The sequence below is a fragment of the Poecilia reticulata genome, chromosome 12 (genome assembly GCF_904066995.2).
Source record: "Poecilia reticulata chromosome 12, P_reticulata-male-v2, whole genome shotgun sequence".
Classification (NCBI taxonomy): Eukaryota; Metazoa; Chordata; class Actinopteri; order Cyprinodontiformes; family Poeciliidae; genus Poecilia; species Poecilia reticulata.
Window position 1 is genome coordinate 17,256,146 of NC_088841.1, and position 13,374 is coordinate 17,269,519.

Consider the following 13,374-nt stretch of genomic DNA (forward strand, 5'->3'; position numbering starts at 1 on the left):
CTCTATTGCAAGAGTTTTAATTGCAAGGTACTTTGTCACAATTGAATAACAAAGCTGTGTACTTAGCTGTCTCTGCACCAGCCTAACATCCGTTGGACACGCTCCAGCTCCAGCATCTTGGAAGGCAGCCATGACGGCAGTCCTTGTTCTTGTCAGCAGCCTCAGTGCGCTTGGCGTCACCTGGTTCCAGTTCTGAATGCAAAGGCCATTAAGCTTGTAGCAGATTTCCCCGCAGAGAACAATAGTCGCTGCTGTTGCAGGCTGCAGTGAGGATGTTCAAGTTGCCCTGAGGGATGTAATTCCAGAATGTGATGCTTCTAACCCGCAGCTACAAAAGTGTGGGAAGCAAAGTTTATGGCTGTATCACACTTTATACTAATTAAAACATAAAAAATAAAAAAAGACGTTGCAACAACTTGGTGATCTACCCTAATAAAATCTCATATAAACTTCTTCAAGTAATTCCATGGAATGGTAGAGAATTAAGAAACGCTTACATATTAGATAAGCTGTTCACCATTTGTTTGACTTATTTATATTTGTAAAAGAGACGGCGTCATTAACAGTAGGTCAGTGGGTTAGATGAAAACAAGTGTGGTGGATGGAAACAAATAAGTTGTTGCATGAAAAAGACTGAATACAGGCAGATGGGAAAATGACTGCAGTTGGGATCCCAGGATAAGTTCTGGCAGTGTTTTTGTAACCTGCAAGTTGAACTGAAAATTAACTTTGCTTAGTTAGATTTTAAACTTTGTGGCTGAATTTGTTTTTGTGAAATTACACATCAGACTCCTAATCTCAGAAAATGTTTGAGAACTCTGTGTAGAACTTAACAATTGCATTTATACTTGGAAACTCCCTGAGCCTGGTAGTTGGGGCGCTAGGTCAGTCATTTATTTAACAACCTTCCGTGGTTTTGAGTTAAAATTTTTTACGATATATTTATTACTATATACAAGGTTGAATAATTTCTAGCTTTTTCATAGCTCATCTATAAAGTTTCTAAATGAGAAAATGGTAATAAAAGCCCTACTAAAAATAAATGCAAAATTTTTTGTTTAGCACTTTGAATAATTTAAGCCCTGCGTACGATAACTTTTTACATTTTCGTCTTCATTCCATTATTTGATCTTCTGAGCTTTTAATGGGTTCCTCCCATCTCTTTGTTTTAACACTTGACACTTGTGTCCTTCACGGAAGTCTTTATTGATTTTCTTGTCCAGGAATGCTTCAGCTTTTCTTACGCTGCTCTGAAAATTGCAGCTCTTTTGAGTTTTTTAGGGATTATTTGGATTTTTTCTGTTTGGTAAAATTATATGTGCATCAATTAGGCTTTTTCTAATGGACACTGATTTCTCCTAGAAGTCCAACCTGTCAATTTTAATTTTTACTTCTTCTGTAAAACCTGTGAGTAACAGATTCTACAAAAGTTCTTCAGGTTCTTTGGTAGTGGTAATAATTTAAATCCAACAGAAAATACATAAAATATGATATTACCCTGATAGCATATGTCTGTTCTCGAAATACATGCATGTGGTTTGTTGATGTATATGCAAACTAAAAATGATATATGGTGGTTACTTTGATGCACGTAAGGAATAGGAACATTTTGATTTTTCAGTATTGGACCAGCTGATTACTGGTCAGAAATTATTAAAGGAAAATTCCTATTCAATTCTTTGGTTAGTTGATGGTACATCCCTAATTATAATTAAAACATACCCTATCATACAAGTGCCTAGAATAAAACAAATGTCATATCATGTTATGAATTTAATATTACTATCATCCGTTTTCACAGATCTGTCCAAAGGTACATCAAATAATTTCAATTCAAAAAAGATTTCTTAGTATTTTCAACAAGGTTTGATTATTATTAGTTATTACTAGAGATGTGCCGATCAGGTTTTTTCCTTCCGATTCCGATCACCCATGAGGGCCGATCACAGCTGATCACCGATACCGATCACATAATTATTATTTTTTTAATCATAAGCACTACTGGTTACATTATGTGGGAAAAAAGAACCACAAATTCACCTTAATTTAGACAAAAACTTGTTTTAATAACTTTTTCCAACAAAACAAAACAGGCATTGTGCAAATTGTACTGCTATCTGTAATACCATCTTTAACAGACTGATAGGCTCTGAAGAGGCTAAATAATGCAAAAAGTCAAAATAAAACCTCTCAACATTGCCAAAAAAATTCAAGTATAAAACTTAACATTCAAAGGCAAATACAGGATCCATTACAATAAACAATCCTGAATTACTGAATGAAAACTTCCTGATAGCATGGCGGCTAGCTGATTACTGCTAGTTCTGAGTGGCTATTTCTGACTGAGCGGAGTAATTATGCAGAGCAGGGAGGAGATCGATTATTTTTTCAGAGATTATCTGTCTCATGTTAGGACAGCAAAAGTTTTAATACGTATGTAAAATGTATTTTTTTAAGTTGGATGCTGCAGCTTTAAGCAGAGGTTCGGTGTGAGAGTCACTACCAGGTGGAGCAGAAGCGGCGCTCCGTCTGTGAAATACTACTACCTGTAGTGCGTAGCAGCGGTTCAACAGCGAGAGCAGAACCAGCGTCTTACATCGCAGCTCGAAGACTTAAATCATTTTGCGGGTTATTTGTTCAACTTTCTGTCCGTCGTGCTAATCCGGGTGAGTGTTTGTAGCTGTGCGCTGCTTTACCTGCTATCTGATCCTCCATATGTCTTTTTTACTGCAGTGAACCTCGATGTAGCCAAACTCCATCAAGTATGGCTTTGTATTTATGCCATATTAGATTCGTCGTGTTGATGCATTTTGACCTGCTCCACCCCCGCCGCAACACGCCAACTTCCCCATTCACTCAGTGCGTTATAGTTCCTCATCGCTTAGGATTTGTTGCTGCGCGTTTGCGCAGTGTGAAGGAAAGAGGAGACCAGCTGCACAGGCAGGCTGCGAAATGAGATGCAGGTGATCGGTTTGTGTGATCGGCAACAAGAGACCGTGATCGGCGATCACCGATCATACACTTTTTCATGAAAATCGGCTGATTATGATCGGTGGCCGATCGATTGGCACACCTCTAGTTATTACCCATTATGATGGATATAATTGCTTGAACATTTACAGCCAAGTGTCAAGTTTCCAGAGTTCTGCTCTTTCTAAAGAAGTTGTGACACATCACTGCTAATGAAGCATTTGTAAAAAAAAAAAAAAAAAAATACAACATGTCTGATGCTTGGTCTTTCACAGTGAAGGGGTTTGTTGTAGTCTAGGAGTCTGTTCAGCAGTACAGGAGGAGCACTTTTCTCATTTGGCTCTGAAGTGGGATAGCTATTGGGTCCTCAGGACGTCTAGAATCTAAACTCAAATTTATTAGTGGTTCAGATTCACCTTACATTCCTTTGCTTCCTATTGCATCTCTAGTAGAGACTTGACGACAGTTTGAAAGGGGCAGCTCTAAATGCTCTCTGTTTCTCTGTGTGGTGCTCCCTCTCCTGAGGTGCACATAGGACCCATCTGGCAGCCCCAGAACAGACCGTTCAGCTGAGGAGGGCGAGTGAGCAAAGCAAAACAAAATGCAAATGGGCACAGTTGATTTCCAGTTTCCAGTCCACATCTTTACACTTGCTTTGACATTAATCATACAATTTGCAGAGATATGTTGTTTCTGTTTCACTACCACCATATATAGAAGGGCCCTTTTTTGTTAGTCTTTATTGGTAAAATAGTATTTTCACATCACATCACTTGTAGGTTGCAGAGTAATTTGTATGCTAATAAAATTGGATGTAACTGATTCTAATTTAATAATTTGGGGTTGTAGTCCTAAAAAATGCAGACCTGACTGCGCTAAAGCACTATTATTATACATCTATGAACATATAAACATATATAGGGACTCACTGATGACAAAAAAAGGAGTCGGTTTAGAAGAGGATTTTTTTTTTGGTTGCAGATTTCTGCTTGATTAAAAAGTAAAAAACTACAGTGTCTTGGTGCATTATAAATTTTTATTCTTTTTGAGATAGAAGTATACTCAGTTTCTTCAGCATTTTTAATTGACATTAAAAAATAGTATTCAGAAATGTGCTGGACGATACAGCTTGCAAACTAAATTGTAGGCCTTTTTTATGCACATTAGTTCAGTTTTAAAAAAAAGTAAGCGTCTCTTATGAGGAATAATTGATTTGTCCCTGAAGTCGCAGCAAGGCACTGCTAAAGAACAGCATGGCTTGGCAGGAGCAGGCAGAGATCTGTTGCTGAGGCCAAGGAAGAAGACAGGGTGACAAGGCGGCCATTGTAAGCGTCAGAGCTGCCAGTTAAATAGGCAGTGTTAGATTGTGTGTGCATCCATACAGATGTGCTCCTGTGTGTGTGAGTACTCGTTAACGGTCATGACACAGCTGTTTGAGTTTTCTTTTCCCATCATGTGGTTTCTAGTCTTTTCTTGCTTTTTGATACATAAATGAATTGGAGCAATGTGGACTTTTAAGTTTAGTCACAGTATTTTGTGGTACTATTGTGAGAATGCTAAAAAATTATAAGAACTATCTATTCCTGCCTTTTTTTAAGGTAACTTTAGGTTATGGCTGTGACGGCAATCACAGCTCCACAAACACTGCTCTCGAAAAACATTTGGAATGTGCTTCTTTAGGACACCGGCCACATAAAGATGTGATTTGTATCACTAGGCTGCACACAGTAACCACATTTAATCATATTTTTAAATGTATTTTATATTTATTCATGTTCTTGTTGAACAAACAGTGGAGAAAGTGGTAAAACAATCCCAACAATACGGACAGTTTTGGAGAGTTTTAAGCATTGTTAATTAGAATTCACTGTGACAACAATCAATCAAAATTCTTATCATAAGAAATTAATCATGACATATGGTAAAGAATACAATACAATAAATGCCCACCCATAAAATGAACCTGTTGTTGCCTTCTACATGCCTCAAGATTAGCATGATTTTAAATGCAATAATTTTGATTTCTGAAGTTCTCGTTTCCCAGTTCCCATTTGATGTAGCAGAACAGCAAACCAGGAGAGTAGAGCAGATTTCAGTTAAATACAATCAGACTAAATCCTCCTTTCTCCGACTTAAAACCCTCACATTGAAAACAGAACATTTGGAAACATCGAGGTTGGGTGGTGGTGGAGTATGGAAGTGATTTGCTGTCAGCATCCTCCGATAGTCTTCATGATCTTCCTTAATAAAAATCTATAACGTTTTGTGTTAACACTTTGTACAGCTGCACAGCTAGCTCACCTTTCCAGGCAGTCATTCGGAGTGGATTGTGTTTATATAAGCTGTCAAGAATATAATGTTGGTTAATTAAATAAAAAAAACAAAACAAAACAATGCTTTCTATAAAAAGTAAAGAAATACATTCATGCAAGGTTAACATCTCCATGTTTCCTGTTTAGTAATTTTATGAATGACGTATTGTGTTCTTCTTTTGAGTAGATACTTATTTTTTGGAGGTTCTGATTTGAGTCTGACACAAACTCTGTGAAGGGACTTAAAGTTTAGGGTGATGGCGTGGAGGCCTTCTAGCCTCAAGAACTTGGATCTCATCATCAATGGTAAATTGTTAAAACAACAGTGGAAACATGCAAAAAACTGGTAAATTCAGATAACCAGCATAAGGCGGATGACAGGCTGTAGCACACGAGAGAAATGGGTTATGTAGGAGCAATGATCATTAAAAACAGTGATGGGATCCAGCACAAGCGTGTTTGTGTGAGGCTCACGTGTGAGCGAGACTGTAGTAACAGGTTTCTCAGTTGGGTCATATCGTGTATTGCATTGTGAATCTTTGCGTTTCTGCAATAGAAGGGTAGTAAAAGTTAACACCCAGGAACCTCTGAGCAGCACTTGTTGCTGTTACAGTTACAGCTGTAAGTTTGTCGTGTTTAGTTGGTGTTGATGACATTTTTGGCAGCACATCACTGTAAAAGCAAAAAAAAAAAAAAAAAATGAACAAAGTTTTAGAGTTTTTTATTTTCAATAATATGTGACAATCATATCTGGAGTGATAGAAAATGTGTGATCTTTTCTTCTTTTTTGTTCTGCTGTTGGAGGTGGTTTAAGTAGAAAGGGAGGTTCACACATAAAGTAAGGAAAATCCAGAGAAAATAGAAGAAGGAGATGAGAAAAGCAAGGGGAGAACCAGGAAGTAGTCACTTCCAGAACTTTCTTTTAAACCGTTCTTCCTGAATGGTTCCTGAAGAAACATGAAGAAGGGTTGACACCTTCTTCATGGCTTCATATTCTTGTATTTGACAGCTGTGACTGCCAGTGAATATAACATTTATTTTAAGGGGAAATACTGACTTTATGACAAAGTAGCTTTTTATTTAGTTCCTTACTTACATTTGGATCAGCCCGACTTTTACTTTGCAGCAAGCAATTAAGCATTCATCTTATTTGTTCTGCTAAAATACACATTTCTAAGGAGAGAAAAAAGAAACTTTCTGCTTGCTACGTTTTTATTTTCAATTATGTATTGCTAACATTTAAACTGAACTTCACTTTTAATTTCTATGTTTTTCCTTCAGCTGTTCAAAAAAAAAAAAATTTAAAAATAAATCAGATTCTTCCTCATTGTTAGAGTTCGGGTCAAGTTTCTGCTTGACCAAAAGAAGCTTTAATTTCCTTCATGACTGCTATCATCATGAATTTTATTTATTTATTTTTTGCTTTTCTAGGTGATTTTGCTCATCATCTCCCTACACCTTCTCCTCCTGTCTTCCATTCATGAGCAGCAGGGTCGAAATTAAAAGTGGCAGCCATGGATGACAAGGGCTCTGTGGGGAAGATTAGCGTATCTTCAGACTCTGTGTCAACTCTCAACAGTGAGGACTTTGTCCTCGTGTCCCGGCTGGGGGACGAGACACCTTCATCCACGAATAATGGTAGTGATGACGAAAAGACAGGACTGAAGGTAAGGACGGGTGGTGTGGAAGGACCAAGGGCCAGCACCATATCTTTTTCGAGGGGGTGGTGAAGGGTGGGGACTTCCAGAAAGTATTCATACCCCCAAAAACGTTTTCAGATTTTCTTGAATTACAACCACAAACCTCAATGTATTTTGCAGTGAATTTATGTGACAGACCAGAAATAAGTAGAGCATAACTGTAAATTTCACATTTCTAAAATAATAATAGTAATAAACTTTATAAACTTTACAATGTACAGCTTAAACATAAATGTCACCATTTGATGGGCTGTACCTCATTGCATCTGTGGTCCCTTGACACGTTATAAAATTGAATATACAAAACTATAATAAAACAGAAAATCTAACGCTACAAATTGCTTTCTAATCACAGACAAACACACGCATACCTACTTAAACACTGGCGTGCGCACACACATACACAGAGTTACTTTTAAGTATCTGGAATGTGTTTCCTTGTGTTGTCTTGCTGCAATTACAGCTGCGAGTATTTTCAAATTAAATCTCTACCTGTTTTATACATGCAGAGACGGACATTTTTACTCCTTCTCTTTGCAAAACGGATTAAACCCAATCAAATTGAAACATATAATTTCTAGTTGAATTTCAAATTGCATGTCACATTTTCAGGTTTCATGCTATTACTTTGGTCCAGATTTACAGCGCTGCACTAGTTTGTGTTGAAGGTTTTGGTTGCAACATGACAAAACAGTCAAGGAGTATGAAAACTATTGAAAGGCATTTTGCAATAACATCAAAATTTGTCCTACAGGGTAAATAGCAACATGTCAGCGTTCTCTAATGCGAGAGCAAAGTTGATCTACATGAAGTTTTATTTATTTATTTGCAGATTAAGGGGTCACCATTTGTAAGGATTAAATTGATTCATCACTCGCCTGTAAACCTTTTCACCTTTTCTCATGTGTAGTTTAGATTGCATTCACTCCCGACCATATGACTAACCGTTTCTTGTTTTGTTTTTTTTAATTCTCATTCTATACTTTTCTCATAAATTTAGATCTGAGTAATTTGCTTTCACATTTTCTTATTAACACACTCCTAAACCTTGTTATCTCTGGTTAATTATATAAATTAGAAGCTTGCCGTTTGTCTGCAGTCTAAAACCTTTAGACAATGAAAGGCTATTCTTTACCGCCATCTTCTGTCAGTCAGCTGGCTCTAATAAAATTATGCTTTAATGAACTGTGTTGTGGTAAACAAAGCTTTACCTTGTTACAGTTTAGTTAATTGCTATTCATCACTTATTCCGGATGATCATGGATTTTGAGACTGGTTATCGGTACAGTTTAGCATTTTCACTTTGATTTTGGACTAAGTGGTTTTGCTGGTGTCTTATACTCTTCCCAAGGTTTCCTTCACCCCTAATTCCTTTGTTGTACCAGTAGATGGCGCTAGATTAGTATGGAGTGGCATATCTATTTGCAGATCATTGGTATTTCTGCTGCTTCATAATGCTTGTGGATAAAGCACTTTCCCTTTTAGCTGATTTGATCAGCAGTCAGTGAAGCTTTCCTGAGGCCTTCTCAGCATCCTCAGCTTGCTGTCAGATATGTGAAAAGCAGCGCCCGACCGGCACCCGTTCACTTTCCTCACGTTGTAGAAAGAAATCACTCCATCCATTGAGCCCCACTCATTCTGATATCATGCTTTTTTTCTTTTTTTTCTTTTTTCCTTCTTTTTTTTTGGGCGACATATTTTCTTGCACATTTGCCCCCCAGCCAGCTCATCTAGTCAGGAGAGGAGCCAGTGTGTCTAAACTTGTTGTTTGTTATGCAGGTGATTTCAGAGGAAGGGGTCAGCTTTAAGGTCAGTCCTCTTCTCCTGCTTATTTTCTTTTCCTTCTCTGAGAGCAATTTCTTTTGCTTTCCTTTGCTCTATCTCTGTGATGTGATTTAGTGGTGATCCTGTCTGTGATTATTCCAGCTTCCTGTATTTGTTTCACTTGTTATTGTGGGGTAACTGCAATATTTGGCTGTTAATGATGGTGCACACTGATGGTATTACGCTACCTGCCAGAGCTCGCAGCTATACCTGTAAATAAGTGATGTAATGAACTATTTGTGTAGCATCCATTGAGCTGGAAATGGACGTTTGAGTGAAACGGTATTAGAAAATGGCCTAGATATTATCTTAATTGAGTTTGCCTTCCAATAACAGTACAATAAGCCACTGATCTCGGTCAGTACCAAAAAGCCTCCGATGCAGTTTGTCTTATTTCACTCTGCCCTCCGTGTGGAGATGTTATACACCCTGTACTGACCTTCTACTAATCACTAATATTAAATGAAAGCTGATGAAAATATATCTTTAAAACCATCACTAAGCAAAACTTTATTTATTTTTTTAAAAGAAGATTACAATCACTCAAACTGCATTGTGAAATCAGGTGTAAGCTGTCAGTAAACGGTTGGGATGAGCTTGCTGTCGGCTTCCGTCTCTCACGGCGATTGTTGCGCAGGTCTTTATGTTTCTTATCCGGATATTAACTTGCAATATTTTTTGCCCCTGTATTTCTGTCTTATTTTGACGTGCGTGCATCAGATTGTGGGGAATGGGAGTGAGCAGCAGCTCCAAAGGGAGTTGGAGGACGTTCTCATGGACCCGTCGGTGGCAGACGCTGGGCTCGGATCAGAGGCGATGAGCAGCCTCGGCCCCAGTGACCATGGGGATCTTCCTAACGTGACGTTCCCCGTACCGGCAGGCACCGACCCGTTAAGTTCGCCTCCGCCCAAGCTGGAGATTGTGCTCCCTGTTCAGACGGCCCAGGAGAGCGAGCTGAATGAGAGGTCTTACAGAGGTGAGGAAGGATGGCACTGTTTCAGTCTTAAACAAGTAAAGTGGGGGCTGCCTTCCTCAGCTCTGTTGGAAAACCAGCCAAATGGTTGGTGGATTCCTTATATTACCTGAGTTCAAGGTGTTGCTAATTGGACCAGATTTTTTTCACCTTCTGAGAAGTGCTGCAGAGTGGCACACATGTTTATTCACCCACATCTGCACCCATAAGCAGATCTGCGTAACACTAGTTAACGATTAAATGATTACTCAATAAACTGGCGATTATTTCAATAATTGCTTCAGCACGATTAATCCGATTAATCGTTTCAGCCTTAAAGTAAACGTCGTCTCTCCTCTCCTTGCTTTTTTACTCCTGTGCTCTGCAGCAGATGAATCGTCATCAGAGGGAAGCCCCTGCAGTCCAATCCCGGACGAGGACAGCGTTGTGTTCAGCCAGCTAACATATCTGGGGTGTGCCTCCGTCAACGCCCCCCGCAGTGAAGTGGAGGCCCTTCGTATGATGAGCATTCTCCGAGGGCAGTGCCAACTCCCACTGGATGTCACACTTTCAGTGCCAGGCGTGTCCGAAGGCACTGTCAGGTTGGTACAACAAAAAGGTTGAGTGAGCACTTATTTAAACACAAATGTTGTACACATGGGACATAAGAAACTGAACAGAACACTTGAAACACTTAAAAAAAAAAAAAAAAAATCATATTTCTTGTTTTAACAGGTTGTTGGACCCCCACAACAACACAGAAATTGCCAATTACCCCATTTATAAGATCCTGTTCTGTGTCCGAGGCCACGATGGCACACCAGAGAGCGACTGCTTCGCCTTCACCGAGAGCCACCACAACGCAGAGATCTTCAGGATTCACGTGTTCCGCTGCCAAATCCGAGAGGCGGTAAGAATTCGGTTTATACTTTATAAAACATACAAAATGTATCTCAGGCTTTGCTGCCAAGGTAACGGTAAGTTTATTTGATTTTATGTGGCACCGATTCACAACAAATGTCATCTGAGAGCACTTTAAGAAATAAAATATTCCAGGTGCTGTCCAGTGTAACAAATTCAATTGGTGTACTAATTGGGAGGAGAGGAATGAAATAGAAAAAAAGAACCTAGGCTAGATTTTCATTTGGAAAAGACAGAGTAGGTACTGTTAATGGCTTCATCAAGGGAAGAAACATTATTTTAAAAAGTAGGTCTAACTTGGTCCAGGAAAGAATCATGGCTTCACACAAACACGGCTTGTTTGGAATGAAGGGCCAATAGTGCGTTTGGAAAGTTTGGAAGAACAGTGCCATATGGGCACTGTCTTCCAAACGCAGCAACACAGTGAATGCATAAAAATCTTCATGAGCACTTAGCCAAACATAGAATAACAGAACCAGGAATAACTTAAAAAAAATAATGCATAGATTGTAAGTAACAGGAGAACATTGCACATGGCAGAAAAAGTACATGCAACAGAATTGAAATCTAATAGATCAGTGAAATATTTATGCCATCAAGCCATTCAGATAAACATCAAGTTTGCATTTTTGCAAACACACTGAAGGAATTAACATTACAGGTATGTAAAAGGCTCCACAGATTTGATAAGAGTGAACAGATTTACTGAAAAATTGGGTTAAAGTACAGCTGCTGTGTTCAGTGACCTGATTCCTCCCACATGAAAGCACTCAGTGTAACTAAGAGCCTTCAGACAGACACTGCTTTAATAGTCCCACTTCATCCCATTGTCCAGAGCCTCAGACACCAACCAAGAATAGATATGCTCACACCATAGAACTTAAAGAGCGCTAGCACAGTCAAATTCACACTCACACATTCAAACAAGGATATTTCTCTGTAACAATTAGTTTTTTTCTAAGTAACTTGAATTTTCTGTGGCCCAGTTCTCTCATTTTCTTCACGTTTTCAGTTTTAATTTGACCCCACTTTTATTTTTCATTGCTCTCACCCAAGTCCTGAGCTACACACACTCTTCTCTTCTGCTTAAAACATTTTCTGAGCTCAGAAAAAAAAGTGTATTTTCTCACTGTGCATGCATGAAGCATGCTACTCCCCTGTTCTATACACCACCTCCTTTGTGGACTCAGGGCCCCTTAGCTTGTTTCCAATAATTGCTGGTTTCCTGATGGAGAGCCCCACTGTGTCTCACACCCAGCAATTTCTCTTTTCTCAGCTCGCTGTTGCTGGTTGTCAGCATAGATGTATTTATTAGGCTTTGCAGAACACATCTGCTCAGTTTCACGACTTTTTTTTAGAAATGTAGTTTAAACTTATTCTCCTATTTAAATTTCCATAATTATACTTATCAAGATTGCGTGCTCCAATTAATGTAAAAAAATGTTAAAAGTTTAGTGGTAATTTGCCTGATATTTTCTGTATGAATTGTAGACTTTAAAATGTTTACAATTTCTTAAAATTAGAAACGTTCCTGGTGTAAAACTTATGGAAACATCATAGAGGCGAACCCTTTCTGTGTTAGCTCTTTGTTTAAATCTCACGTTGGTTTTTGTTGGATTTGGCTTCCTAAATTAGAAATGTAAAAAAAAAAAAAGAGAGAAGAAAAGATAGTTTATTTAGTGGAATCAAGTTCCTTTCTTTATTTTTATTTTTTTCAGTGGGGGAGGGAGGATATATGAGAATTGGTAAATGTCCAGTTGGTATATATCAGACTACATACATTTACAATGAGTGTGCTGGAAAAGCTCTTTCAAGCTGCAGAAGAATAAATCCATCTGAAAACAATAAAATCTGGAAACAGTTACTTGAACATTATACTGAACAGGGAACAACACTTCTATTGTGTTAAATGTTATTCTTTCTATCAACACATGGGTAAGACCCCCTCCATTTAGCTTTCTTAACCCCCCCTCCAACGCTCACTTCCATTCTCATTTCTTGCCTTATGAAATAGCCCCTCAGCAGTCCCCTAATGTTCTTCGTCTTTGCCAGGGACAAAACAAACACTGCTTTATTCTCAGGTCTAAATAAACAAAAAAGGTCTTGTTATTCATCGGTAACAGCAGTTGCCCCGCATCATCTCCCTGTACTCAAAAGCTTTGTTGTTTACCACTTTCAGAAATGATCAAAAAGTGCTTTAAAATGAGCCTCAAGACGGGATGGAGGGGTCTTCTTTAACACAGGCACATCTGTCTGTAATAATCTAAAGTTAAAGGACTCACTGGGGGAAAGGTACATTTAGAGAATGTGACTAAATTATCACTTCCCACTTGGCAGGCTCTACCTGTACCCAGTTTTGATTTTGGAGATTTACCAGAACCTGTTCTGCTGCTTCTCGTAATCCAGACTTGTCTGTTTAGTGTTAAGGGGCCATACCTCAACCGGCTAATTCTTCTTCAAAAAATTATGTTAACCGACCAACCTCCTCAACTTCCCCTCCAAACAGTTGACGAGACGAGGGAAACACACCAACATCAGCCGATACCAATGTTGGCGTCAATATATCGTGCATCCGCTTTTGCTCGTTACGTATCCTCTCAACTCGGGCTGCACAGTATGTTAAACTAGTATGACGATGAAAATAAAACATTTTGAAAAGAGTGAGGCTATGTTATTTTTATACTTGGATATGATT

At 38.6% G+C, this 13,374-nt stretch overlaps 1 protein-coding gene across 3 annotated transcripts in view; it reads left to right on the plus strand.

The window, feature by feature from the left end:
* Positions 1-13,374, plus strand: part of rabgap1 (RAB GTPase activating protein 1) — a 75,259-nt gene that overhangs the window by 3,127 nt on the left and 58,758 nt on the right. For 2 of the 3 annotated variants that reach the window (XM_008424026.3, XM_081613333.1), the window contains exons 2-6: positions 6,714-6,949; positions 8,762-8,791; positions 9,527-9,782; positions 10,147-10,360; positions 10,494-10,668. In XM_008424026.3, the coding sequence (XP_008422248.1) occupies positions 6,797-6,949; positions 8,762-8,791; positions 9,527-9,782; positions 10,147-10,360; positions 10,494-10,668 (828 nt within the window). In that variant the 5' untranslated portion in view covers positions 6,714-6,796. The remainder of the gene's footprint in view (positions 1-6,713; positions 6,950-8,761; positions 8,792-9,526; positions 9,783-10,146; positions 10,361-10,493; positions 10,669-13,374) is intronic. The other variant, XM_008424027.3, reaches the window with a different exon arrangement.